We start from the raw sequence: 27,827 nt of genomic DNA, 5'->3' as shown, positions 1-27,827 counted from the left end.
TAAACGCCAAAGTCTTCGAAGAGGGGACTTGTCTCCAGGGTCCTCCAAGCCCCAGGCCGCGCGCGTTCACTCCACTGCAGCGCGCGCCACCCCACACGCGCACGTTCTCTCCCCTCCCGGTGGCAACAGGGCTTTCCGCGGGGCCGCGCCGGACTTTCTGAGGCTGTTGATTGGTCACAGTCCCGGCCACCCTACAGCCAATCAAGCGGGGGAAAGGTGACATCACTCGTTCTCCTCCCCTCCCCCCCACCCCAAACTTCCCTACTCTCGGCTACCGACAGCAACAACCACGTGGGGGAGGGGTAACAGAGTAAAACCCGGTGAGGTCATTGCACCGCCCCGCCCGCTGCTGATTGGCTGCGGGGCTTGCGGGTGGCGGTTGGCTGCTCCTCGCACCTCCCCCTCGTGCCGCTACCGCCGCCACTGAGAGGAGCCACTGGCGACGCCAGAGCCGGGAATCGGGGTGAGTCGGGGCCCTGGGTCTAAGATGCTCCTGGTGTGCAGTGAGACTTACAGGAACTGCCCTGTCCGACTTTTTCTCCTCGCCCGGGTTCTTTGGTGCTACAGCACTCTGTCACATGGGAGTTGTAGTCTGCTTTGTACTATCGACTATGGGCCGGAGACATAAGAAGACTACCATTCCCAGCAGGAATTGCGACGAGCCGGTCAACAAACGCTCAGGCCACGCCTTCTAAGCCTGCTTATTGGACAGCCTATCCCTAAGCCCTTCCTTCTTGCACTTCATTGGCTACTGTCCCTCACAGAGGCTGGGTTCCGGCCTAGAGTGCAGGGCGACTGGGTACTGTATTCGTCAGTCTGCACTAAGACGGCCTGCAATTGGCCAAGGCTGAAGTCCATCACTTGTTGTGGGGAAGGGCCCTAGGCAGATCAGGCGGTCGTAGGCTCAGGTTGGTGTCGGTCCCAGAGGGAGGCCGGTCTTGGACTTTGGCCCCTCCCCCTGGCGCTGCCGGGTGGGCGGGATTGGCCTTGGCGAATGTCGCTCGTCGTGGAGAGGCGGAGCCGACTGAGCTGCGAATGTCTATTGGTCTAGGACGGCGCCGGTCAGCGGGGTTGTGGCCGGTGATTGGCTGGCTGCTCCAGCTGTTGCAGGTCCATTCACCATTTTGTGTGTTGGAGTAAAAAAAAAAAGGGAGAATCGAGAGGGAGAGCCGGAGGGGGGGCGGGGAGGGACCGGACCGGACCGAGCCGGGGCCACGGCCCCCCGCCCCGAAACCCCGCCGAGCCCGAGGTGAGGGGCGGGGCCAGGGCTGACACGGGCAGGGGGGATTTGGGGTGCTGGGGGCCGAGAGGGGACAGGTGGCAGGGACGGGGAGGGGGTACAGAGGAAAAAAGGTGATTTGGATGGTGGGAAAGGGGGATAGAGTGGATGAAGTGGTGGGTAGGAAGAGTGCTAGAAAAGGGGTGACGGAGAGGGGATGGTGGGTAGAGAATGGGTAACAGGAATGGAGGGGTGACAGGACTAGATCAGGGTGACAAGGGAGAGGGAGGGGACAGAGTTGGAGGGGTGACAAGGAGAGGTGATGGAGAGAAAAGGTGACAGGTCCAGAGATGGCTGACCGGAGAGTGACTGGGAGGAAGAGGTGATAAAGATAGATGAGGGTGACAAGGAGAGGGTGACTGAGGAGGGGGGCTAGGGCCTGTGAGGAGAGAGGCAGAGGTAGAGGTGGTGACAGGATGGCAGAGAGAGTGGCAGAGAAGCTAGCGCCAGGAGGGCTGATGGGAGCAGAGGGCATGAGACCCTGAAGAACCAGAGCCTGGGCCTGCCTGGGCTTCAGGAGTTACTGCTCAGATTCTGAAGGAGGTGAGGGCCCACAGGGCCTTGGGTGGGAGTTATCCAAAGTGGGGTGGACAGGAAGAGAGGAGGCCCCAGGGGAAAGAAAAAGGTTTGGCTTCTGGGGTGAAGAGACTGGACCAGGCAGCAAGGTCCAAGGGTGCCAGCCGGTATGGTTGTAGGCCCTGGGTGGGGTATGCAAAGGTTTGTGTTTGGGCAGGACTGGGGCCGCATCTCAGTCCCCAGGACGGTGGCCCAGCGGGTCAGTGGGGAGAAGGTGGTGGCAGCTGCCCAAGTCCTGGGCACCTGAATGCCTGCCCCAGTGTGAGAAGCCCCGGGCCCTACGGACTCTGCCTGTGAGGACCCCAGGTTTGGCCCAGAGAAGGAGCAGGCAGGGTTTGCAGGGTCCACAGGAGGAGCAGGCCCCAAGTAGGAGAACACAAGATCAGGGGTCCTGGGGGAGCTTGAAGACTGAGTCAGGGGTGTCTCTGATTGTGTTTGAGTTATGGTCCTGGACTCCCCCCACCCTCCCAGAGGCCCCCTTTTGGCCTCTCAGGTTCTCTTAGTCACTTCAGAGTAAAGTTTTTTTCCCTTTTCTTTTCTCAGGGCAGCTTGAAAGGGGGCGGGCAGTAATGACTGTTCAGGAAGTGGGTGAGGTTGGCCTGCTGGGCTTGCCCTGCTCTCTTTGACCTTCTCCCACTTACCCCACCTGGAGTCGGAGGGCATATTTGGGGGCCCCAGGGGGCCCGGCCAGCTCAGCCACCCTGCCAGAGGCAGCCCAGTGAGGGCGGGGGATGCGTGCAGGCCAGAAGGGGGGCTGGGCTTGCTGGTATCACGCTGGGTGCTGTGGGGGGAGGGGCAGGCTCCCATCCAGTGGGACAGCGAAACCCTGGGGTGTAGCTCTGTGTCCCACTGTGTGATGACGTGTGTGTGTGCCTCTGTGTGTGTCTCTGTGCGCGTGCGTGTGCTCATGCACGGCCCCGTGGCAGCACTGGGGATAAGCTCTTGCCCCAGACGTGCCCCTGCCTGCTCCCTGCCAGGATCTGGGGAGATGGCTATACCTGGCAGGCCCGGGGTGCAGAGAAGAGTGGGCAGCCGTCCCTCAGGACTTTCAGCTGCCTACTCCTTCCCACAATGTCTGACCATGCCAGGCTGCTCAGAGGGGTGGGGGTGGGGGTAGAGAGAGGCTCACATCACAGCCCAGTCACCTCCTTTTCTGTGACTGTGTTCCTGTGCATGTGTGTGTATGAGTGTGTGTGCTTTCTGGACAGTGACAGTGCAAGGAAGCGTGCCCTCTGGATCATGTGACAGGCGGCACACTGAAATGGTTAGGAGCACAGACTCGGGAGCCACCAGATTGCCTGGGTTCAGACCCTAGCCCTGCCATTTCCTAGCTGGATGAATTTGAGCAAGTTGCTTGAGCTCTCTGTGCCTCGGTTTCCTCAAGTAGGGCCATTAGTAGCACCTGCCTTTTAGAACTGTCATGAGGATGAAATGGGTTAATAAAATCAAGTTTGGCCCATGGCTTGGCGCAGAGTGAGTGCTGTACAGGCGTGAACTGTTACTGCTTCTTGTGTCCCCTCGGGCAGTTACAGGGTGTGCACACACTTGCTGTGGCCTCTGTAGAGAGAGCAGATATGTGTAAGTGTCCCCAAGCAGCCAGAGCATATAACTCAAGGGACATGGGTGCCAGTCAGTGGCCCACACGAGTTGAGGACAGCCAGGAAAGAGGCTTTGGGCATCATGCAGTTGAGGCAGTGGCCTCAGCAAGTGGGAAGTCTTGGGGGACACTGGGTCTGGGGACTTCCTGAGTTGCTCCCGATGATCCCTGTCTGCCTTCCCATCTGCAGGTGGACAAAAGATGAAGCCAATGAAGAAGGCATGTGCCGGCCTCCCAGGTTCTGGCAGTGGTGGCAAGTCCCCACCAGCCACCCGGGCCAAGGCCCTGAGACGGCGAGGGGCCGGGGAGGGCGACAAGCCAGAGGAGGAAGACGATGAGGCACAGCAGCAGCAGCAGCAGCCTCCGGGGCCAGAAGAGGCTGAGGAGGGTGAGGAGGAGGAGTCTGAGCGGGGCCCTGGGGCTGAGGGGCTGCTCCCGGAGCTGCATCCTGACGACTCGGCAGCCCCAGGCCCAGCCGAGGACCCCAAGGTAGAGGGGGAGGCAAGCCGCTGGGAGCCCTCGCTCAGCCGTAAGACGGCCACATTCAAGTCTCGAGCGCCCAAGAAGAAGTATGTGGAGGAGCATGGAGCTGGCAGCGGTAGCATTGGGGCGGCTGGGGCCCCTGAAGAGCGGGCACGGACCCCTGAGGAGGCCGGCACCCTGGGTGTACCTCCACGGCCACCCACCTCCACCCGTTCCTCTTCCACCGACACGGCCAGCGAGCACTCAGCTGATCTGGAGGATGAGCCAGCCGAAGCCTGTGGGCCAGGTCCCTGGCCCCCAAGTGGAACCAGTGGTGGATATGACCTGCGGCAGCTGAGGTCCCAGCGGGTGCTGGCTCGGCGTGGAGATGGCCTCTTCCTGCCGGCCGTGGTGCGCCAGGTGCGCCGAAGCCAGGACCTAGGGGTACAGTTCCCTGGGGACCGGGCCCTGACGTTCTACGAGGGGGCACCTGGCGGCGGTGTAGATGTGGTCTTGGATGCCACGCCGCCGCCGGGCGCCCTGGCGGTGGGCACGGCCGTGTGTACCTGTGTGGAGCCTGGTGTGGCTGCCTACCGTGAAGGTGTGGTGGTGGAAGTGGCCACCAAGCCAGCTTCCTACAAGGTCCGCCTCAGCCCTGGCCCCAACTCCCAGCCGGGCCCACCAGCCACCCTGCCACAGCCCCCACAGCTGCCACACCGTGAGCCCGAGGAGGCCGTGTGGGTGGCCCGCTCCAGCCTCCGCCTGCTGCGGCCCCCCTGGGAACCTGAGGCCCTGCCGAGGAAGCCCCCCGCGGGCCCCGAGGAGGAGCAGGCCGAGCCAGGGGGTACCCTGCCACCCTGCCCTGCTGCCCTGGACCCCAAGCAGCCTGAGGATGCTGAGGTCTCTAAGATCAGCTTTGGTGGCAACCTGGGGGCTTGTGAGGAGGGCGAGGAGAAGCACCCGCCAGCCCTGGGCACTCCGGCCCTGCTCCCACTGCCCCCGCCCCAGCTCCTGTCACCGCCACCCAAGTCACCGGCTTTTGCAGGCCCAGGCCGCCCTGGGGAGCAGCCCTCGCCCTGCCAGGAGGGAAGCCAGGGCGGCAGCCGTAGCAGCAGCGTGGCCTCTCTGGAGAAGGGGGCTGCGCCAGCCGCCCGGGCCCGCACACCGTTGACAGCTGCCCAGCAGAAGTACAAGAAGGGCGACGTGGTCTGCACACCCAACGGAATCCGCAAGAAATTCAATGGCAAGCAGTGGCGGCGGCTGTGCTCTCGAGACGGCTGCATGAAGGAGTCGCAGCGGCGGGGCTACTGCTCGCGCCACCTGTCCATGCGAACCAAGGAGATGGAGGGCCTGGCGGACAGTGGCCCAGGTGGGGCTGGGCGGCCGGCAGGCGTGGCAGCACGCGAGGGCAGCACCGAGTTTGACTGGGGTGACGAAACATCGCGGGACAGTGAGGCCAGCAGTGTGGCGGCCCGTGGGGACTCACGCCCACGCCTGGTGGCTCCTGCTGACCTGTCACGCTTTGAGTTCGATGAGTGTGAGGCGGCTGTGATGCTTGTGTCCTTGGGCAGCTCCCGCTCGGGCACACCCTCCTTCTCTCCAGTCTCTACACAGTCGCCCTTCTCACCTGCCCCATCACCCTCCCCTTCACCGCTCTTTGGCTTCCGCCCCGCCAACTTCAGCCCCATCAACGCCTCACCGGTCATCCAACGCACTGCTGTTCGCAGCCGCCACCTAAGTGCCAGCACCCCGAAGGCAGGAGTGCTGACGCCACCAGACCTGGGCCCCCACCCCCCACCGCCCGCCCCCAGAGAGCGCCATTCTTCTGGCATCCTACCCACCTTCCAGACCAATCTGACCTTCACCGTGCCCATCAGCCCTGGGCGGAGGAAGACAGAGCTGCTGCCCCACCCAGGGGCACTGGGGGCCCCTGGCGCAGGGGGCGGAGGAGCCACCCCAGACTTCCCCAAGAGCGACAACCTAGACTCTGGTGTGGACTCGGTGTCTCACACACCTACACCCTCCACACCGGCTGGCTTCCGGGCTGTGTCACCCGCCGTGCCCTTTTCCCGCTCCCGCCAGCCCTCGCCATTGCTGCTGTTGCCCCCACCTGCCGGCCTGACCTCGGATCCTGGGCCTTCTGTGCGCAGGGTTCCTGCCGTGCAGCGGGACTCACCCGTCATCGTTCGCAACCCCGACGTGCCGCTGCCCTCCAAATTTCCAGGGGAGGTGGGCACTGCTGGTGAGGCTCGGGCAGCGGGACCTGGGCGGGGTTGCCGAGAGACCCCAGTGCCCCCTGGGGTGGCCAGTGGGAAGCCTGGCCTGCCCCCGCCTCTGCCAGCCCCCGTGCCCATCACCGTGCCTCCAGCCGCGCCGACTGCTGTGGCCCAACCGATGCCCACCTTTGGCCTGGCTTCTTCACCCTTCCAGCCGGTGGCCTTCCACCCCTCACCTGCTGCCCTATTGCCCGTCCTGGTGCCCAGCAGCTACACCAGCCATCCTGCCCCCAAAAAGGAAGTCATCATGGGCCGGCCTGGGACAGGTAAGAGATGTGGATGGGCGGGCTGGGTGAGGGCTCATTTTGAACAGGGCCACTTGCAAACTGGCTCTCGGGAGAGGTGAGCTCCCCACCTGGAGAGGGGCTTAAGGGGAGATTAGCCTCCTCTCTGCATAGATGTTTCAGTGGGAATTAACGTGGGCAAGGGACTGGACTTTGAAGGCTAGTGCAGTGTTTCCAGAGGCCTCCTGCTGGGAATGCATCCTCAGGGGTCTGTCAGCAAACCTTTCCTGAGTCTTTGGAGCCAGGCCGCCACAATCCTGATGGGGTAACAGAGTAACAGAGGTGATAATTGTGATGACAGCTCCCATGTCTGGAGGACTGGACTGGTGGGGGCATCACCATGTTAAGTATTGCGTGTGAGTTATCTCGCCAAGCCCTCCCATCCACCTTGTAATGTACTGGGGCCTGTTTTAAGCCCTTTTGAAATATTAGCTCCTTTAGTCTTCATAACCCTAACAGGTGGGTGCTATGATTATGCTCCTTTAGAGGAAACTGAGGCCAGGTCACTAACTTGCCCTGGGTCACATGGCTAGCAAATCCTGGAACCAGCCTTCAAAGCCAGGCAGGCTAGTTCATCCCTGCTCGGCTGTAGTGCTGGGTTACAGATGGGAAGACGGAGGCTCCAACAGGGCCTTCTGCCTCAGGGTGGCAGGATCAGGACGGGAGCCCTCCTCTTCACGCCTGTGCCCAGTAAATATCACTGGTGCGGCCAGTGCCATGGAGGGGAGCTGGGGGTGTGCTGGGCAGGCCTCCAGGTGTGAAATCTAGTCTGGCTGCCCTCAGGAAAGGGCGTGTAAGCCAAGAGTTGAAGGATGAGTTGGAACCAGCAACCATGGGGTGGAAGAGCCTCCTAGGAGGCCGACGGGAAGACTCCAAGGCCAGAGGAGCACAGCTCAGGAAAGTCAGGGTGGCCAGAGGGCTGAGGCCAGAGGCAGGGAGAGTGACACTTCTGAGACTGTGCCAGAGAGCCAGAGGCCAGGCCAGGTTGATCCTTGTCAGAGCAACTGTCAGGGAGGGTGACCAGTCACCAGCCCCTTCCCTAGCCTCTTCTTACTTACTTATTTATTAATCCGCTGTTGACAATCTGTGCCATTGTGCCTGGCCTTGTGCTGGTTGGTGCTGAGGACATAGCCCTGCCTTCACAGGGTTCACAGTCCCTGGAATAGACAGATCTGTCCTCAGACAGTGAGCATCCAGAGTGGTTAAAGCTGAGGTGGGGGAAGGCTAGGAGGCTATGGGAAGTCAGGGAGGGCTTCTTGCAGAAAGGGCCAGGGTCTCTAAAGTGAGATATGCAGGGTGTTCTAAGTGAGCCTGGCAAGGGGGACCTTCAGGCAAAGGGAAGAGTTTGGGCAAAGGCCTTGAGGCCAAAGTGAGTATTTGAGGGAAGTAGAATCTGCGAAGTCAAGGGCTTTAGAGGATAGGTGAGTGTGGGGATGTGCAGCTATATTCATCAGCAAGGGTCAGATCATTGAGGGCTCTTAGGAGACTTGTGAACTTTATCCTGAGGGCACTAGGGAGCCATGGAAGGTTTTGAGCCGATCTGACTGTGGCTGACCATGGACGGTGAATTCCAGTGCCTGAGACCAGAGGCAGGGGGACCAGGGAGGAAGGAGGTCGGGGTGGGGTTCTGGGTGGGAGCTGGGACCGCAGCAAAGGCTGTTGCAGGAAGGAACCCAGGCCCTGACCTCATGGAGCTCCAGTCCAGACCCAGAGCACAGGGACACAGGGGCTATGCTTGCCCCTCATGCTCATATACTGAGGTTATGAGTTGTGTATTTTTGCCCTGCCCCAGCATCTTTTATATTTGTTACTGTCATTGACAGGAGCAAGATTCCACAGAAGTGAGCACAGCAGGGATTTCTGTCCTTAGCCACATGAAGAGAGTGAAGCAGAAGGACTCTAACTATCCCCCTCACCCCCCCCCCCACATGCTTACGGCCCCCAACATTGCCTTCATAGCATTGGGTCATGTGACCCTGACTGCTGCTGCAAGGGGAGGGGTGGCACTGATGGTGGTAACCCAAGGGCAGTCCCAGCAGGATTACTTGCCGCCATTTTTCCAGATGAGGAAAAGTGACAGGAGAGTCCTAATTAAGGTCATCCAGCCAGGGAGGGTCAGGAATGGGCCTTGGACCAGGTCTCCCAATCTCCAGATCAGAGCACTCTTAACTGTCAGAAGTTACAGAAGTCCTAATTTCTCAAGCACCACCCGTGTGTGTGCATGGTACACTGCTAAGTGCCGGCTGAGCATTTACTCACTGAATCCTCACAACACCCCAGGAGGTCAGCACCATTATTATTTCTAGTGTTCAGAGGAGGAAAGAGCACCCCAAGAGGTTAAGTGACTTTCCCAAGGTCACCCAGCTAGGAAGAGGAAGAACCAGGATTTGAACCCAGCCTGTGCAGCTCCAGAACCCAGGCTCTTAAGTAGTCTCGGTAACAATGATAACGATAATAGTAACCACTCCTTATTAAGCATTTACCATGTGCCCAGCCCTAGGCGTTGGGCCATCTCGCCAAATCCACCTGATGCTATGCAGAAAGGATTATCAGCCTGGCGTTGGGGGGGGATGGGGTGGGGGGGCGGGGGCGGTGGTGGCGGGAAACCGAGGTTCAGGGAAGGGAGGCTGCAGGCCATCTGGTCGTCAGAACTTGTCCAGTGCCTGTCCTGGCGGTTCTGAGCAGCGCCTCTCTGACAACACCCATGCTGAGGTATCCAGGCTGCCCTCAGGTTCCCAGCCAGCAGATTCTTTTGTTCTTGTCCCAGAGGCCTCCCCAAACCCTTGGTAGGCAGGCACCTGGGGCCTTTTCCCTCTGAGGCCTAGGTAAGGGCAGACCGTGCCCGGTGGCATAGTGAGGCCGTGGTCCTGTCCCTTTCTGCCCACTCATGCCAAGGCCTGACCCTCACTCAGGGCAGCAGGTGTGAGGGGGCGGCCTGGGACAGCTTGCCTGCTCCTGCCCCCCGCCAGGCATCTGCTTCCGCTGGGGGACGTGCCGGGGCAGGCGGCCGGCATTCTCCACATTCTGTGCGTGGCCAGGCCAGCCAGCTGCCATTGCCACCTCCCTCTGACTCTTCCCGCCTGCTCCCCAGGAGAGGAAGCCGCCCCAGGGCCTGCAGCCCCAGCCCAGGAGGCCAGATGTCTCAGCCCCATTCCTGGCAAGGCCTTCTTTCTAGCTCCCAGCTTCTGCCTGGCTTCGCTGTACTGACAGGCAGTGCCCCCTCTCTAGGCCTCTGTCTGCCTGTTCCGCCTCTCTTTGAGCCACTGTATGTCTATCTGTCTCTGCCTTGGGTTCCTACATCTGTCTGTGTAGCTCTCTATTTCTGGGCCTGAGTCTTTCTCACTGGACTTCTGTCTCTCTGTCTGTCTCTCTATATCTTTCTTGGTTTGTCCCTCCCTTAGACATCAGTCCTTGTCTGAGCTTTCGTCCCACCTTCTGTTTTGGCCCCCTGTCTTGGGATCCTGTGTCTCTGGGCTTCCCCTGGCCCTCCTCCCACTCTTTAGACAGACTTGCTGCCCCCATCATAGCCCCTCACCACTACTCTGTGCACATCGGGTGCTCCCTCCCTTTAAGTGAGTGGACAGGTGCCAAGTACTAGGTCCCTTACTCCGTTCTTGGGGAGTGTTGGGAGGTTGTACAGGCCTGGGAGCCCCCTCCTGCCCACCACTGTCTCTGAAACGTGTTGAGAGGTGTCAGGAGCCTCCTGCAGACCTATCTACATTCGAGCACCTGTTCCCAAGTCAGGCAGGAAGGCGGGGGCTGCATGGGCCAAGCTAGGAGATCCGGCTGTGGGGGAACAACAGGAAAGCAGCTCCTGTGCCCACCCACCTGCTAGAGGGCATGACCCAGACCACCCTTGCCACCCCCTCAAAGCCTTGGAGGAGACACATTTGGTGCCAGCTCCATTTGATGGAGTCCCAACATACTATACCCCAGTGAATGGGACCTCAGAGACCAGGCAGTACCCACCAACTATGCTTGGCCTGGTGGGGAAAATGAGGCCCAAAGAGGAGTCTAGGTTCTTCTGACTCCCCAAATCCAGATTCTGCCCACCAGAATTTCCATTTTGTCTCAAACAGTGAACTCCATCTCTCTGATCAGAAGCCTCTCCTCCCCTCCACCAGGCCCAAGCTGAGCAGCCCTGGGGGAAATGGGTGGGGAAGGCAGACATGGATGCAGGCTCAGGCAAAGAGCAGAGGGAGGTACAGAGTCTGGGGAAGCCAGAGGATAGTGACAACTTTGTGGCTCAATGCAGAGTGATGAGGGAGGTACAGGTAGGCTTCTCATTGGAAATGACCTTTGAGCTGAAGCATGAGGAATGAGTGGATTTCAGGAGAGTGAAAGAAAGGGAAGGGTGTTCCTGGCCAAGGCAGCCATAGGAGCAAAGGCCAGGAGGGGTGAAAGTGCATGACCTCTCAGTGGCTGGTTGAAGCTGGAGCTGACACTAGAGCCTAGGATTGGCAGAAAGGTGCCAAGGAGCACGCATCTAGCCAGGCTAGGTTTGAATGCCAGTCCGTGAAGAGCCAAGAGTTTAGAGTAGGAGAGGGAAAAGGTTAAGATCTGGGTGTCAGAGATCCCTGGAGACTGCCCTGGAGAGGAAGGAGGCCTATACTGGGAAGACTGGATGACTTTAGGGGAGAGAAGGGAAGGGGCGTTTTTTGAGGTAGTTGGAGTTAATCTTAAGCGACTTCGTGGAAGAGACCCCAGCACCAGGCGCTGTGAGGGGTCAGGCTGCCTCCTGGTGGCTGCGGGCGGCAAGTGGCGGGGGTAGCCGGCGCGCGCATGCGCAGCGCGCGCGGGAAGGGGGTGCGGCCCGGAGCCCCCGGCGCCCGGGCATTAATGGCTCCATTAGTGGCCGGGAGGGAGGCGCATTAGCGGCGGCGACGGCGTCTGGCTCCCATTACCACCGGCGGCAGCGGCTGCACCGCAGGCGGCTGGATCCTAGCCCGCCGCGCCGCCTCCTCCGCCCGCACCCCGTCCCCTGTTCCCGCTCCCCACGGGGGCCTGGGCTAGGGAACTCCTGTCTCCCCATTTCCGCAGAAAAGCTGATTGTGAAGCCAGGCAGACCTGGGTTCAGATCCCAACCGTGCCACCTCCTGACTGCAAGATCCTACTCTCCTCTGATCCTTTTTCTTGCGAAGCAGCCGGGGAAACAGGGTGTACCGGGGGCTTTGCAGATCCGGACAGGTACCCCGTGAGGGCCGCGCCCAGCCCCCGCCGGCACCCAGGGGCGCGGGAACCCGCGCCCCAGGGGTAGGCCCTGGGCGTGGGGCCTCGGTCTTTCCCATTGGCCGCCTCCGCGCCTGCTGACGCTGATTGGCCGAGACCCTCCCCCCCTTCCTCGTCGTTGCGCCATTAACCCCTAAGGGGCCGCGCCCTAGGGCTGGGTGGCGCCCCCCCCCCCCCCCCACGCAGACAGCTCGGGTGCCAGCTGGCCCGCGCCCCGCCGCGGCCCGCGTGGGTGTCAGGCCGGCCGGGCGCCCGCCCGCCCTCCCAGCACAAAGCGGCTTTGTGGGGCCCGCCGGGGGCTGGCTGGGGGCCAGGCGGCGAGTGGAAAATCTCGTGAGCGCGGGGAGGGGAGGAGAAGGCAGGGCGGCGCCCCCTCCTCCGCCCGGGTTGGGGCGCCTCCCCCAGTCCGCGCCGACCAGCCCTCTCAAGTCCTGGTGCCTGTACACTCCCCCACCCTCCGCCCCTTTCCACCCCCAAATCCATATTCCCCCTCCGTCCTATGCCGTCCATCTCCCAATCCCTGGGGACCCTCCCCCACACCTCTCGCCTGCCTCTTTCCCTCCTAGTCCCCCTGCCTACCCCAGCCCCACTCACACTGACTCACCCCGGCGCTATTTTTAGGCCCCCATCCCTCCCGAGCCGCACCAGCCCAATCCTGGGCTCGTTCCCCAGGCAACCCTGGCCGTCGCCGACGCCGCACGGGGTGGGTGGGTGGGTGGGTGGGTGTGTATGTGGAGAGCGGGTGAGGGGAGCTGGGGACACCGGGGTGGTGAGCCGAGGCGGGGACCCAGGCCTGGAGAGCAGGGTGGGGAGCCACGGGCGACAGGGGCGTGGTGCCTCTTGGGCTCAATAAATGGGCCGGTGAGTTCAGAGTGTGTCTGCCTGTCCCTCAGTCTGTCAGCATCCCTGGCTGTACGCCCCAGGCCTCTGGGCAGGCCTCAGCCTGTGCCACCCTGGGTGGCAGTTGGTGTCTCTGTCTGGGCTCCGTGTCCCCAGGCTGGGGGTGGGGTAGTGCTGCGGGGCTGTTTGGGGCCAAACCTTTTGTGGAATTGGTAATGGGGTGGTGCAGGGGATGGCTGCACCATAGTTCTGCCTGAGTACCTGCCTTGAGCGAAGGGTGGTGTTGCATCCCCACTCACATGGGGCTGGGGCCCTGGTTTGGGAAACCCCCTCAGTCTTTTCCAATTAGGGAGGCCCCAGTTAGGGTTGGGGATGGCTGGAGAGATGGAGCTGTCTGGGGTTGGGACCTGCTCTCTCTTCTCCACCCCTAATCACCCCCACCCAGGGTTCCTCCACTCTGAACAATGGAAGCTAAGTATAGGGCTGGCCCAGTGCCCAGGGCAGGGGGGCCCTTCCCGCCCGGAATCCGGCCCCTCCCTGCCAGGCTAGGCCCCCACTTGGCTGTACCCTACCCTGTAAGGGGCCTCTTCCCATCCCTCCTATGTGGGCACTGTGTCTTCTACCAGATGTGCAACCCTCCCAGATGTGTGGGGCCCTCTTTCCCTGCTGTGCCAGGACCTCGCTCTTTTTCTCACCCTACAGAAGTGGGGGAGCTGGGGGCAGTGTTTCTCTGAGCTGTGTCCCAGGCTGCAGTGCAGTAGGGAAGGGGTTAATTTGCCAGTAGGTGACTCACCGGTGGGGAGAGGAGGGGGCAGCGGTGGGGAGATAGCGGGACACATTGATTTCAGCCTTGATTTCTGCCTCACATTGCAGTCCCTGGGGCAGTGAGGTAATGGAGGGTCTGAGTCTGGGGCTGCATAGGGAGGAGGGGGCAGTCACCTAATAGTCCCTCCAGTGGCCCCCTCCAGGCTCACAGCCAAGTGTCTGGCCCTGCAGTCTCTGGAGGTCAGAGGGCTATGGACCTTCCCTTCCCCTCTGGGCTCCGATTACCAGTTTTGCCCCTTTTCCATTTCTTCAGCTCTGTCAGTGGATGGGATAGGCTGGGAAAAGGATTTTGTTTGTGCCTGTCCCTGACTCCACCTGTGTAGGGGCCCATTTTTTGTCCATCTGAGCCTGTGCAACCTTTACCTGCCCAGGTGTGACCCCAGGCCTCTGCCTCTACTGGATGTGACCCCAGGGCCATCTTGGGTGACACAAGACCTCTGCCTCTCTCCCCGGTGGGCCCCAGACCCTTGCCTGTGTCTCTATGTGTGCTCTCTGACCTTTTCATAGTTCACCAGTTGTGTAGTTCTCTTTGTATCACTGTGCTACTATATTCCCCGACCTCTGGGAATGTCTGCCTGGGTCCACCCCCAGGTTGAATTTTCAGTAAAGAGCAGGTGATTTGGAGCTCTGGGCTGTTATGTTCTGGAGGCATGATCTTGCACAATTTATTCAGTTTCTCTGAACCTCATTTTCTCATCTGAACAATGGGCATAATAAAGTGTACCTCCCTAGTGGCTGTGAAGATTCAGTGAACAGTATAATACATACTGGGTCCCAACACACTGCAGCCCCAGTGTTAGTTTCCTTTCTTCCTCCTGGCCCTTTTCTGGAAGGGGTGGCTCCCAGCCTAGAGTGGTAGGGCCAGCCCACAGTAATGCTCATGGCACCCTGCCTTACACTGTCAGTTAGAGGGTCCCAGGTGGCTGCTAAGTGTCAGGCAGTGTAGCTGAATGATGATGAATGACCATGGCACTCTGTATACCTGATGGGACAGGGTAATGAGGTAGTGCTCGCTGGGATAAGTTTATATAATGTGTGGGGTCAGTACAGTGGCATCTGTGAGAGGTAGCCTGCATCGGGATCGGAGGTGCCAGGAAGGCCACATGAGAGGGTGTGAAGATGGAAGAGTGTGTGCGGTTGTGTGGGAGGGATGTGGGGTGTGTGTGTGATGGACAGTGGTTGTGATGAGGTGTGTGAGATGATGATACTGCTTATTTGATATGTTGTTTGTATGATGATTCATGTGGGCTGGCATTGAGAATATGCGTTGGTGAAGCATGTATGACAAGGCGTGTATGCAATGGGTGATGTGGAGGATGGGTGAGAACGAGTGTGTATGATGATGGATGGGGAGTGATTGGCCGGGGGTGTGGGAGGTACATGTGAACAGGTGTTCGAGGTGTGCGACTTCGTGTGTGGCAGTGTGAGTATAAGACCACGGTACATGTGACTGTGGAGTGTGTATGAGATAATGGGTGTGGCAGGAAAAGTCTTTCTATGAGAGGGGTGTGTGTGTGTGTGTGTGTGTGTGTGTGTGTGTGTGTGGTGGGGGTGAGAGTCGGCTGGTGTGAGTTGGCGAGGGCTCGAGGTGGCTTGAGTAGTCCTACCGCGCAGTTCATCTGTCCTGCGGCGCCGTGCGCGCCCCGGCGGGCCAAGACGCGCGTGAGCGTGTTCTTCGCGTGGACTGGACACACGTAGCACCACACACAACCCCGGGGCCTCCGCAGCGCGGTGCCCCGAACCGCCCCCCTGGCTCGCTGCCTTTACTGCAGTGCGCCCTCCCTGCCACCCTCCTCCCGCGGTCCCGCCCCGGGCCGGCTTGAGGCCAACCGGAGCCCGCCCCGCCCTTCCCTTATTTGCATATGACTGACGTTCCCCCGGGGCGGCCAATGGGGGCGGGCGCGGCGGGGCCTGACCCGCGCGCGGCGGCGGCAGCCAATGGGCTCACGCGCGGGGGGCCGGGCTTGCGCGGAAGGCCGCGGGGGAAGCGGGGAAGGGGCGGGGGGAGGTGCGGCGGGGGGAGGGGAGCGCGTAGTAGTGGCGGGGCGGGGAGGCGGCGGTGCCTCTGCGCGGGGCTCGCTCGGAGCGCACGGACGCACGCACGCTGGTCCGTCTGCTCGCCCGGAGCCGAAGGTCGACCCGGCGCTGAGCCGCGGGCCCGGAGCCCGGAAAGGCGGGGCGGCGGCACCGGCAGCCGGGGCGCGCGGGGCCAGAGCCGTTACCCGCCGGAGCTGCGAGGGAGGGAGGGAGGGAGCGAGCCAGCGAGCGAAGGGAGGGAGGGAGGGAGCGAGCCAGCGAGCGAAGGGAGGGGGCCGCCCCCGCGCACGCGCGCCGCGCCCCGCCCCGCCTGCCCCGCCCGCCGGGCACCGCGCGGGAGGAGGGAGAGGGAGGGGGCGGCGCCGATGGCCCCTGTGCCGCGCGCCCCGTGACGGCCCCCGCGCGCGCCGGGGGGCGGGGCGGGGCCGGCGCGCTCTGACCTCCCCCGCCCCCCGGGCGGCGGGAGGCAGGCGACGCTGTGCGCAGGCGCGCCCGGCGGAGACCCCCGCGTGGGGCGGCCGGAGGGGGGCGGCGGGGGGGGGGCATGCGGCGACGGCCTCCGGCTCCCCCCGGGCCCGAGCGGCGACGGCCGAGGAGCCGGCGGCGGGCGGAGTGGCGGCGGCCGCTGAGGAGGCGCGAGCCCCGGCCGGGCCCCCCCGCGCCGGACCATGTACTCAGCCCACAGGCCCCTGGTGCCCGCGTCCGGCGCGGCCTCCCGTGGCCTCGGCATGTTCGGTCAGTAGCGCCTGGACCCTGGGACTGCCGGGGTCAAGGTGTCGGGGTGCTAAGTGCGGAGTAACGGGGATAGGGGTATAGTATGAGAGTGATAGACGCAGAGTACAGGGGTGACGGGAAAGTTACAGAGCTTGGCTGGGCCAAGCGTTTAGTGACGGCAGGTGGGAGTGTAGCGGGAGTGATGGGAGTGAGGAGAGGGGAGTAGCTGGGCACAGCTGTGGGTGTTTGGATGATGGGGTGGAACAGGTCCGTTGTCACCGGAGGTGAAGAGTGCAGAGTAACTGGCTTGGGAGCGTGTATTAGAATAGGGGCGGCATGAGACCTGCTGGCCCTAGGTGTGGAAGAGAGGGGGAAGGGACTGTGATCGAGTAGTGGGGCTAAGAACAGGGCTTGAGAAGTGAGTGAAGCACTGTTTGCTTAGAACTGAGTGATGGGCTGGAGTGTTTGTGGCATGCTTTGCGGAGACAGAGAGAGTCAGGAACCTGGAGGGCAGTGCACTGAGGAGGGGCAGGACCAAAGGACTATTCCCCCATTGTCTGCTGGTCCCTTTCTTCCCCACCCAGCAGAGGAGGAGGCCTGATGAGAAAGATCCTAGTGAAGAGGGGCATAGATAGGTCCAGGTCCTTGGGGTTGGAGGACCGAGTAGGCTTTTGGGTCCCCAGTGCCCCAGGGATGAAGGATGGGGTCCTCAGAGCGTTTTGAGACCTCCTCCGGTGTTGGCTTCCTTATCCCTCTTCTGTTGACATGGTGTCTACTTTGTCTTTTGTCAGCCCCTTGCACAATCCGTTCTCGAGGCCAGTGGCTCTCTTAGTCCAGGCTTTTGAAGGCATAGAGGGGTCACCCCAGGTCAGATTGATCTGGATCAGGGGGAGGCCTGGAATGATGGAGACCAAGGCTAGGGCGTTTCCCTTCTCTCTTCATCGTCTTCCCTCACAGGGGCCTCTGCTGGTTCCACTTCCCCCAGGGAGCCAGCAGTGAGAGGGAAGCCCACTTCTAGCCCAGGCCTGCCCCAGGAGTCCCGCCAGGGATGGGTCACGGCCCTGTGCTTACCCTCTTACTACCCAGGTCCTGGGGCAGAAGGTTGAAACCCTAGGACTGGCCTCCTGGCAGGGAAGTGCCTTCCTGTGCATATTCTCAAGAAAACACCTGGCATTTTTGCTTTCCTTGGGCACAGACCTGTAACAGTTCTCTTGTCTGCCCCATTGTCTGTGCCTTTTCTTCCAAGGAGTTTACCACACCCTCCCCTCTTTTTGGGCAAGGGGGCTAGATGCTACATTCAAGATAAGCTGAGAGGTTTAGAGGGAAGGGGTGCTGGGAGGCCTCTTTGAGGGCAGTAGATTTTGTTAGGGGGTGGGGGAGATGCCGGAGCCACCTGTGTCTAGCCCCGGAAAGGCAGGTTGGCTCCCTGGGGTCTGTACTAGGGGGAGGGAGGCCAGGAGAAAGACCTGATACCCCACTCTGTGGGTATCAGAGAAGAGAAAGGGAAAACAAGCCACAGTCTTCTCAAGAAGGAGAAAGGGAGCGCGAGGCCAAGATGAGGGGCCCCGTCAGATGCCAGCATGGGTGCTGGGAACGGAGCATGGCTGGGGAGGGTTCCTAGCCCTGCTGAGGTTTTGGGGCCTTGGGAGTATGAGATGGCAGTCAAACATGGCCTGGTTTGTGACAGGAGCCAGTCATTCCTCTGGCCTGGTCCCTGGTGGCAGGGCTGGTGGAGGTGGGGGAGGGAGTGGGGTGTGAGGCCTATTTCCCGTCCTAGCTTCTGTTTTCTTTTTTATAAACCTAGAAACCTTTCAGGGAGGAGTTTTTCTCGAGTGATGTCGCACGCAGGAGCCCACGAGGCTCTGGGATAGAGGAAGGGGGTGTGAAGGAGGAGTGGAGCCACCTCATCCAGGGTGGAAAAGAGCTTGAGTTGGGGGTCAAGGCCCGGGTCTCCTGCTGCACAGCTTAGCTGGCTTCTTCCCACAGTGTGGACAAACGTGGAACCTCGCTCTGTTGCTGTGTTCCCCTGGCACTCCTTAGTCCCCTTCCTGGCCCCCAGCCAGCCCGACCCCTCTGTGCAACCAAGTGAGGCCCAGCAACCTGCCAGCCACCCAGTGGCCTCCAACCAGAGCAAAGGTGAGGAATGGGGGGCCACAAATGGGGTGGCATGGGGTTAGGGTCCAGATGGCCCGGGAGCCCTCTGATCTGCCTCTCTGCCCTTAGAACCTGCTGAGTCGGCGGCTGTTGCTCACGAGCAGCCACCAGGTGGGACAGGGAATGCTGATCCTGGGCGGCCACCTGGAGCCACGTGCCCTGAGAGCCCAGGGCCTGGACCCCCCCACACTTTGGGGGTGGTGGAACCTGGAAAGGGTCCCCCTCCCACCACTGAGGAGGAGGCCCCTGGCCCTCCAGGAGAGCCCCGGCTGGACAGTGAGACGGAGAGTGACCATGATGATGCGTGAGTGCCATGAGGCTTGGGGCTAATGGGTGGAATGGCTGGAGATGTGGCCCTCACTGTCCCTGCCGCTCCCACCACAGCTTCCTCTCCATCATGTCTCCTGAGATCCAGTTGCCCCTGCCACCCGGGAAACGCCGGACCCAGTCTCTCAGTGCCCTGCCAAAGGAACGAGACTCCTCTTCGGAGAAGGATGGACGCAGCCCCAACAAGGTGCCTCCTCTCTACCTGTCCCCAGCTCACCCTGTGGCTGCCCGAGCCTGTCTCCTGGTTTTAACCATCCCACTTGGGCCTGTATCTGCTGCAGCGGGAGAAGGACCATATTCGGCGGCCCATGAATGCCTTCATGATCTTCAGCAAGCGGCACCGGGCCCTGGTCCACCAGCGTCACCCCAACCAGGACAACCGGACCGTCAGCAAGATCCTGGGCGAGTGGTGGTACGCCCTGGGGCCCAAGGAGAAGCAGAAGTACCATGACCTGGCCTTCCAGGTAACGCTTTTTCCTCCTGGCTCCTCCCAGCTTCCTCTGGTGGGGTGGGTGAGTGAAGGGTCTCTCCGCTCTCTCCTGCCAGGTGAAAGAGGCCCACTTTAAGGCTCACCCGGACTGGAAGTGGTGCAACAAGGACAGGAAGAAGTCCAGCTCAGAGGCCAAGCCCACCAGCCTGGGGCTGGCAGGAGGGCACAAAGAGACTCGGGAGCGGAGCATGTCAGAGACGGGGACTGCCGCTGCCCCTGGAGGTCAGTCAGCCCCTTGGCTCTCTTGCCCTGTCACCTCCCTCCCTGAGAGGTGCCAGCTACCCTCTTTTTTGCTCAACCCCTGGCCCATAAGCCTTTCTCTGCCCTGTCGTTTTGTTTGAGGACCCTTATCCATAAAGAAACTGGCAGTTTTATGTGAAGGAGCCAGGGAGGTCCAGAGAGATAGTTTCCAAACAGTAATCTCGTTATCAGTTCGTGAGCACGTAGTGCATGTCAAGGAGAGTGTAATTTCTAATTTTGAAAGCTGTGCCCCGCTTTGTAGATGAGGAAACTGAGGCTCAGGGAGGCAAAATCACTTGCTGGAAATTACAGGAAACTAGTAGACGGTGGAGCCAGAATCTCAGCTCCAGCTTGGCTGGTTCCCAGAACCAAAGTTGGAAGCCCCTCGTTGGCTACTTCTCCCAACTGAGCGTGTCTGGTGTGCATGGTGCCATTCTGAGGCACTTTTTTGGAGTGATTCTGTGAGCACCGGCCTGCAGCTCTCTGAGGATGAGGCTCTCCTTTCTCTCTGAGATGAGGGGTTGGAGGCTCGGACCGGCCATTGGTTATTAGCTAGGCAGGACGACATTACTTGTTTTTAGTCTCGTACTCAAAGAAGGCCTGCCTCCCAGGGAGCAGCGGGCTTGCTCCTTGCAATCCCAGAGGGCAAAATCCATTGGGAAATGCCGGGCTGGTGGGTGGTATCTGTTTTCTGCCAGGTGGCCCGGGGTTTCCAAACTCCTTTTGTCCATTATTTAGAAATACTTGTGAATGGCTTGGCCAGTCTGAGGGCTGGTACAAGGCTTCTGGACTCTGCAGTACTCTTCTCTTTCTACTCTGCAGTGTCTTCGGAGCTCCTGTCCGTTGCAGCCCAGACACTCTTGAGCTCGGATACCAAGGCTCCAGGGAGTGGCTCGTGTGGGGCTGAGCGTCTGCACACAGTGGGGGGACCTGGCTCGGCCCGGCCCCGAGCCTTCTCCCACAGTGGGGTCCACAGCCTGGATGGTGGGGAAGTAGATAGCCAGGCGCTACAGGAACTGACTCAGGTGTGATGGGTGGGGGAGACGGGCAGGGAGAGTTGCCCAAGGTGATGCCCCCCTCTGAACTCTCCCGGTACCTACCCTGCAGATGGTGTCTGGCCCTGCATCCTATTCTGGTACAAAGCCTTCCACCCAATATGGGACTCCAGGCCCCTTCTCGGCCTCCGGTGAGGGAGGTGCCCTGGCGGCCAGTGGGCGACCCTCGCTGCTGCCCACCCGGGCTTCCCGTTCCCAGCGTGCCGCCAGCGAGGACATGACCAGTGATGAGGAACGCATGGTCATCTGTGAGGAGGAGGGAGATGATGATGTCATTGGTGAGTAGTGGCAGGGCCCAGAGTCCTGCCCAGAGAACAGCAGGCTGAGGTTTGAGGGGTGGGTAGAGATTTGATCTAGGCCTCAGGCTCCCTCTTTTCTTTGTTTATGATTGGAGGCATATTCAGTTCAGGCTCTACTGAGTAAACCCAGCCCTGCCCTCGGGGAGCTCCTGGCCAGGCAGGAAACTGGGAAGACTGGGGCATGGATGGCCAGGCCATCGGGCACAGGGTTAGGTGGTGTTATTTGCATGTTCTTAGGCTTCCCCATTGGGCAGGTGGGCACACCTTAGGCTGAGGAACAGCATTCATGGACAACACTCACTGCCGACTTGGGGCAAAGCCTGGGCTCCATACTGTCCCTCCTGGGTAGTCCTGCACCCAGCCTTTATGCCAGTGCTGTTCTCTCTGCTCCCTCAGCTGACGATGGCTTCGGCACCACTGACATTGACCTCAAGTGCAAGGAGCGAGTGACCGACAGCGAGAGCGGAGACAGTTCTGGGGAGGACCCAGAAGGCAGCAAGGTGAGAGCTTGGAACTTGGTGTTGTCTGGTAGCACTCACTCTTCCTAGGAAGAGGAAATACCTGTTCGTGTGCATTGACACAGGGAGATTGAGGCCCACAGAGGGCAAGCTACTTGCCGTGTGGTGAATAGGGTCACGGCCTGGATGAATTGAGGCCTTCAGCTGGCCTTGCTGCCGGGCGAGACAGGGATGGGCAGGGTGTGAGTATCCGGGCTTCCTTGATGTGGTTGTGTCTCCTCCTTCCACCCAGGGCTTTGGCCGGAAGGTGTTCTCGCCTGTGATTCGTTCTTCCTTTACCCACTGCCGCCCATCGCTGGACCCTGAGCCCCCAGGGCCCCCGGATCCACCTGCAGCCTTTGGCAAAGGCTATGGGCCCACCCCATCCTCCTCCTCGTCCTCACCTGCCTCCTCCTCAGCCTCAGCTGCCACCTCCTTCCCACTGGGCTCAGGGACCTTCAAGGCCCAGGAGTCAGGTCAGGGCAGCACAGCAGGCCCACTGCGGCCCCCACTCCCTGGGGCAGGGGGCCCAGTAACACCTTCCAAGGCCACCCGGTTCCTCTCAACGGATCCTGCCACCTTCCGGCGCAAGAGACCTGAAAGTGTGGGGGGCCTGGAGCCACCAGGCCCCTCGGTCATTGCAGCACCTCCTGGAGGGGGAGGAAGTGTCCTGCAGACACTGGTCCTGCCCCCGAATAAGGAGGAACGGGAAGGCAGTGGAGCCCGCATGCCCTCAGCCCCAGCCCCATCACTGGCCTATGGGGCCCCAGCAGCCCCCCTGTCCCGCCCAGCTGCCACCATGGTCACCAACGTGGTGCGGCCTGTCAGTAGCACTCCTGTGCCCATCGCCTCTAAGCCCTTTCCCACCTCTGGCCGGGCTGAGGCATCTCCAAGTGACACAGCAGGTGCCAGGACTGAGCCAGTCGCTGGGTCCCGAGCACCTGGGAGCTCCCCTCTGGGTGTAAGCTTAGTGTATTCGGACAAGAAGTCGGCAGCAGCCACCTCGCCAGCCCCGCATCTGGTGGCTGGGCCCCTACTGGGCACTGTGGGGAAGGCTCCTGCCACAGTCACCAACCTGCTCGTGGGCACACCTGGTTATGGGGCCCCGGCGCCCCCTGCTGTTCAGTTCATAGCCCAGGGGGCCCCTGGCAGTGGGGCCGCTACAGGCTCAGGAGCAGGTGCTGGGAGTGGTCCCAATGGGCCAGTGCCCCTGGGCATCCTGCAGCCAGGTGCCTTGGGCAAAGCTGGGGGAATCACCCAGGTGCAGTACATCCTGCCCACGCTGCCCCAGCAGCTTCAGGTGGCTCCTGCCCCGGCACCAGCCCCTGGGACTAAGGCAGCAGCTCCTGGCGGCCCCGCACCCACCACCAGCATCCGTTTCACCCTCCCGCCGGGCACCTCAACCAACGGCAAAGTTCTGGCTGCCACCGCACCCACTCCTGGCATCCCCATCCTGCAGTCAGTACCCTCCGCCCCACCCCCCAAAGGTGAGGCCTGGGCTGAGCAGCGGAGGAGAGGGGCTTCAGGCCTGTTTGGCTCTCTTGTAACTTCTTCTCTCTCTTGCAGCCCAGTCAGTCTCTCCTGTGCAGGCCCCGCCCCCGGGTGGCTCCGCCCAGCTGCTACCCGGGAAGGTACTGGTGCCCCTGGCGGCCCCTAGCATGTCCGTGCGGGGTGGCGGGGCTGGCCAGCCACTGCCCCTGGTGAGCCCGCCTTTCTCAGTACCTGTGCAGAATGGTGCCCAGCCACCCAGCAAGGTAAGGGCATCCTGGCTCCACCTGTTCTTCATTCCTCCCCTCCTGGGTGTAGGTTTCCGTGCCACGGTTTCTGTGCGTGCCTTTGTTTCAGTCACTTTTCCTTTTCTCCCTTTTTGTCTGTGTCTGGAACTTTGTTTTTAGGACTTTTTCTTCAATATATACGTACATCTTGATTTTGCCCTTGGCGTCTGCATCTTCTTCTTTCTTTGTGTCTTGTACTGCTCGATGTCTTCTTTTCCTTTGTTCTTTTCTGTCTGGATTCCAAATTTTGCGTTCCCTGTTTTTGCTGAGATCCACCTTCCTAGGTCTTGGTCCTCCCCTGCCCCATTCTGGGTCCCCACCTCACCTCAGCCTGTGGGTGCCCTTGCCCACAGATCATCCAGCTGACTCCAGTGCCCGTGAGCACACCCAGCGGCCTGGTGCCGCCCCTCAGTCCAGCCACGCTCTCCGGACCCACCTCGCAGCCTCAGAAGGTCCTGCTGCCCTCCTCTACCAGGTAATGGCAGCTGAGCCCTCACCTGGAGGCCAGCCCAGAGATGGGGCCAGCTTACCTCACTACCCCCTTCCTCTCCTTGCGGCAGAATCACCTACGTGCAGTCGGCGGGTGGGCACGCGTTGCCCCTGGGCACCAGCCCTACGTCCAGCCAGGCTGGAACAGTCACCTCGTATGGGCCCACGAGCTCGGTAGCCCTAGGCTTCACCTCACTGGGGCCCAGCGGACCCGCCTTCGTGCAGCCCCTGCTTTCAGGTGAGGGGCAGCCTGGCAGGAAGAGCTGGGGACCCAGGGTGGTGCCGAGGTGGCCCAGGCCCTAACTGGGGCCCCCGCCTCTCCTCTTTGTCTCTGCAGGCCAAGCCCCGCTGCTGGCTCCCGGCCAGGTGGGCGTGTCACCTGTGCCCAGCCCCCAGCTGCCGCCCACCTGCACAGCCCCCGGAGGTCCTGTCATCACGGCGTTTTACCCTGGCAGCCCTGCACCCACCTCCTCAGCACCCCTGGCCCAGCCATCCCAGGCGCCCCCGGGCCTGGTCTACACTGTGGCTACTAGCACCACCCCACCTGCTGCCACCATCCTGCCCAAGGGCCCACCGGCCCCTGCCACTGCCACCCCAGCCCCTACCAGTCCTTTTCCTAATGCCACAGGTGGGTGTCAGGCCAACCCAGGGTGGGGTGATTTGGAGGACCCAGAAGGTGGGCTCCAGACAGGCCTGGCTCAGCAAATGCTCTTCTTTCCACCAGCAGGCTCCATGACCTACAGCTTAGTGGCCCCTAAGGCCCAGCGGCCTACCCCCAAGGCCCCCCAGAAAGTGAAGGCGGCCATCGCCAGCATTCCTGTGGGTTCCTTTGAGGCAGGTGCCCCTGGGCGGTCAGGCCCTGCATCCCGGCAGCCTTTGGAGCCTGGCCCAGCCCGTGAGCCCCCTGTCCCTGAGTCTGAGCTTGAGGGTCAGCCCACAACGCCAGCCCCTCCACCGCCCCCAGAGACCTGGGCTCCCACAGCCCGGAGCAGCCCCCCACCACCCCCGCCTGCTGAGGAGCGGACAGGCACCAAGGGCCCGGAGACCATGGTAAGTGTGAAGCAGGCCAGGCAGATCGTGCTGCCACACAGCTCGGCGTCTCAGTCCATTGTTTGCTTTTCTGCTCCATCCTTCTTACCTGCACACCTGCCTGAACTCTGTCCTTGTTTGCAGGGCTTGGGGGTGTTGGGGGAGGGGAGCTCTTCTGTCCCTTTTGCTTGTCTGTATGGCTGGGTCTTCTCCAGAGCTGTACATCTTGGGTGGTTGGCATCCAGCTCTCTGTTCGAGGTTTTGCCCCAGTGAGTCTGAATCCAGTGTCCTCCGTCTCCCTGCCGTCCCTACCCCAGGCCAGCAAATTCCCCAGCTCATCTTCAGACTGGCGAGTCCCTGGGCTAGGCCTGGAGAGCCGTGGGGAGCCTCCCACCCCTCCCAGCCCGGCCCCAGCTCCGGCCCCAGCCCCCAGTAGCAGCAGCAGCAGCAGCGAGGGCAGCAGTGGGAGGGCAGCTGGGGACACCCCCGAGCGCAAGGAGGCGGCTGGTACCGGCAAGAAGGTGAAGGTGCGGCCCCCGCCCCTGAAGAAGACCTTTGACTCTGTGGACAAGTGAGCATGGGCTGGGCTCCGTGGCAGAGTGTGTAGGGCGGGAGGGAGAGGGAGGCAGCTGCCGTCTCAGGCAGGGGAGGTGACCCCGCCGGCTCTCCAGCAGGGTCCTGTCAGAGGTGGACTTCGAAGAGCGCTTTGCTGAGCTGCCTGAGTTCCGGCCTGAGGAGGTGCTGCCTTCGCCTACCCTGCAGTCTCTGGCCACCTCCCCCCGGGCCATCCTGGGCTCCTACCGCAAGAAGAGGAAGAACTCCACCGGTAGGCGAGTGTGGGGCACCTGGGTTAAGTGGGGGGCAGACCAGGGCTGCCTCCGCTGAGCCTGCTTCTGTTGGACAGACCTGGACTCGGCCCCCGAGGACCCCACCTCGCCCAAGCGCAAGATGAGGAGACGCTCCAGTTGCAGCTCAGAGCCCAACACCCCTAAGAGTGCCAAGTGCGAGGGGGACATCTTCACCTTTGACCGTACAGGTGCCGGCACCGAGGCAGGCGGAGCTGTGGGGGACCTAGGACCTTTAAGAAGGGCGGGGTCTTGGCAATGGAGTTACAGATGCACGGTGGTGATGGGAAAGGACAGCCGGTCACGGATGGGAGGGTGGGTTTTAGGGTCTGGTGGGGTCCAGAGGCAGGTGCCTTCTCTGAACTCTGCTGTGTTACAGAATTCAGTGAGGGCTGAACAGACATCCAGACGGTGGCGGGGGCAGGGAGCAGCCTGCTGCCGTAGCCTTGACTGTCCTCCCTGTGCTGCTCCCAGGTACGGAAGCCGAGGATGTGCTCGGGGAGCTGGAATACGAGAAGGTGCCATACTCCTCACTGCGGCGCACCCTGGACCAGCGCCGGGCCCTGGTCATGCAGCTCTTCCAGGACCATGGCTTCTTCCCATCGGGTGAGTGTATCTTGGAGTCTTGGGGGGCCCCTAAAGAGGACCTGCCTGCTCATCTCACCCTGCCCTCCCCGCCCCCCATCGTCCTTCTGTCCCCAGCCCAGGCCACGGCAGCCTTCCAGGCACGCTACGCAGACATCTTCCCCTCCAAGGTCTGTCTGCAGTTGAAGATCCGAGAGGTGCGCCAGAAGATCATGCAGGCGGCCACTCCCACGGAGCAGCCCCCTGGAGCTGAGGCCCCCCTCCCCGGACCACCCCCCACTGGCACTGCTGCTGCCCCTGTCCCCACTCCCAGCCCCGCTGGGGGCCCCGACCCCACCTCACCTGGCTCGGACTCTGGCACAGCTTCGGCTGCCCCGCCACTGCCTCCACCCCCAGAGCCAGGTCCCGGACAGCCTGGCTGGGAGGGCCCCCCCCAGCCCTCCCCCCCACCCCCTGGCCCCTCCACAGCTGCCACAGGCAGGTGAGGGGCCCCAGAAGATCCCAGGACCCACAGTACCCCCCTCAGGACATGGACAGTATGTAGGTGGCAGGAATGGGGGGGCAGGATGGTTACCTCCTCCCCAATAAAGCCATTTCGTCCTTTCTAGTTTGGGGCGGAATGAGGCCTGCTCCTCTTGTCTATCCCCCGTCCCCCCACAGCTTTCTCCCTGTGACGGGGGGCAGCTGAGGGGAAGCAGGGGCACAGTCTGCCTCCACGGAGCCCCTGTATATAACCTGGAGTGTGTTACCTTCAGACCTTTTCACTTGTACTTTATGCAAAATGGCTCATGTGAGGGCTACAAGCTGGAGGGTAGCACGGGCCTTGGGCCACAGGGAGAGGTGCCTGTGGAGTAGGGGGAGTTCATGCACCCCTTTTTTCCCCAGAGGGGCTGGACTCAGGTTAGTTTGGGGTGGGGGCTCCTGCACTTTGCCACAGGCATGGGGAGGGTTCTCTCCCCACCCCCTCTGCCCTCCCAACTTGGGTTGTACTTTCTAAGAAGGTGATTCCCCCTACCCTTGTCCCCATCCCCAGAACAAAACATGTTGATCATGTGCAATATTTCTTACTGTGCCGAGAAGCCGAAATTAAAGCTGTTTAACACACTTGTGTGGCTGCCCACTCTAAAGGGAGAAGGGGTGGGTGGGGTGGGTTGTACTATCCCCAAATGGTCAAGGAGCTTATACACTTCCTCCCAATGCAGTTCCTCCCCACATCAGAGGGACCCTGTGGGCCGAGAACCCTGACTCACTGTGGACTGAACAGCCGGTCTTCAGCCCTGGCACTTGGAAGTCCCTGTCCCTACTATGCCTCTCACAGTCGTCCTAACATCTGGGGGCTCAGGAAGGCCTGAGAGGTCTGAGCCTAGGTGGTACTGGGCTGGGTTTGCCCAGTAACCCAGATACAGTGCTGTTCTCGGTGACCCCTGCTGCCCCCACATGGCCTGAGCCAGCACTGCACTCAGGCCAAAAGGAGCCTCCTGGGTTACATCCCTCACAGTGTGTGGACAGTGCTCCTCTGGAGAGACAGATAGATTCCCTGTGGAGGCACGACTGCTTGTGATGGGGAGGGTCAGGAAGCTTCCGTAGGAAATGGCATCTAAGGTACAACCAGAGCACCAGCAGCTCCAGCCAGGGGAAAATCTTCGGCAAAACGGGGAAGGCAGCTTTGGAAGGGCTTTGGCTCCTAGGTCAGTATGTTCCCAGAATTCTTGTTTGACTTTGATCTTGCAGGGTAGTGTGTGCAAACTGGTTTCACCTAGTGTTACTGATTGATGGTGCCTGCCTGGAGTGTTACTGAGAGTAAAAATCTGCTAGACCCTGCAAGAACCTGAGTGCCTTGATGGATTGGTGATGCCTGCTTCAGGCAGAAACAGAGCATCCTCTGGAGCTGCAGGGTCGCAGAGATCATAGTTAAGGTTGAGA

At 61.4% G+C, this 27,827-nt stretch overlaps 1 protein-coding gene across 7 annotated transcripts; it reads left to right on the top strand.

The window, feature by feature from the left end:
* Positions 1-367: 367 nt before the first annotated feature.
* Positions 368-27,094, top strand: CIC (capicua transcriptional repressor). Of its 7 annotated transcripts, none has more exons than XM_047835121.1 (21): positions 368-463; positions 3,643-6,456; positions 18,106-18,255; positions 18,343-18,577; positions 18,658-18,787; positions 18,882-19,064; positions 19,147-19,312; positions 20,153-20,355; positions 20,438-20,663; positions 21,081-21,184; positions 21,435-22,668; positions 22,748-22,935; positions 23,310-23,431; positions 23,517-23,683; positions 23,783-24,073; positions 24,170-24,495; positions 24,792-25,045; positions 25,146-25,300; positions 25,379-25,510; positions 25,794-25,925; positions 26,022-27,008. In XM_047835121.1, the coding sequence occupies exons 2-21, from the start codon at positions 3,654-3,656 to the stop codon at positions 26,387-26,389; spliced, it is 7,569 nt and encodes a 2,522-aa protein (XP_047691077.1). In that variant the 5' UTR covers positions 368-463; positions 3,643-3,653; the 3' UTR covers positions 26,390-27,008. The 7 variants fall into 7 exon arrangements, with proteins under 7 accessions (XP_047691077.1, XP_047691080.1, XP_047691078.1 ...); XM_047835122.1 differs by lacking the exon at positions 368-463 and adding an exon at positions 1,118-1,249 and having other exon boundaries at positions 24,173-24,495; XM_047835123.1 differs by lacking the exon at positions 368-463 and adding an exon at positions 1,118-1,249 and having other exon boundaries at positions 25,149-25,300.
* The last annotated feature ends 733 nt before the right edge of the window (positions 27,095-27,827 follow it).

Source organism: Prionailurus viverrinus, chromosome E2, assembly GCF_022837055.1.
Source record: "Prionailurus viverrinus isolate Anna chromosome E2, UM_Priviv_1.0, whole genome shotgun sequence".
Lineage (NCBI taxonomy): Eukaryota > Metazoa > Chordata > Mammalia > Carnivora > Felidae > Prionailurus > Prionailurus viverrinus.
This window is presented reverse-complemented; position numbering and strand designations above follow the sequence as displayed.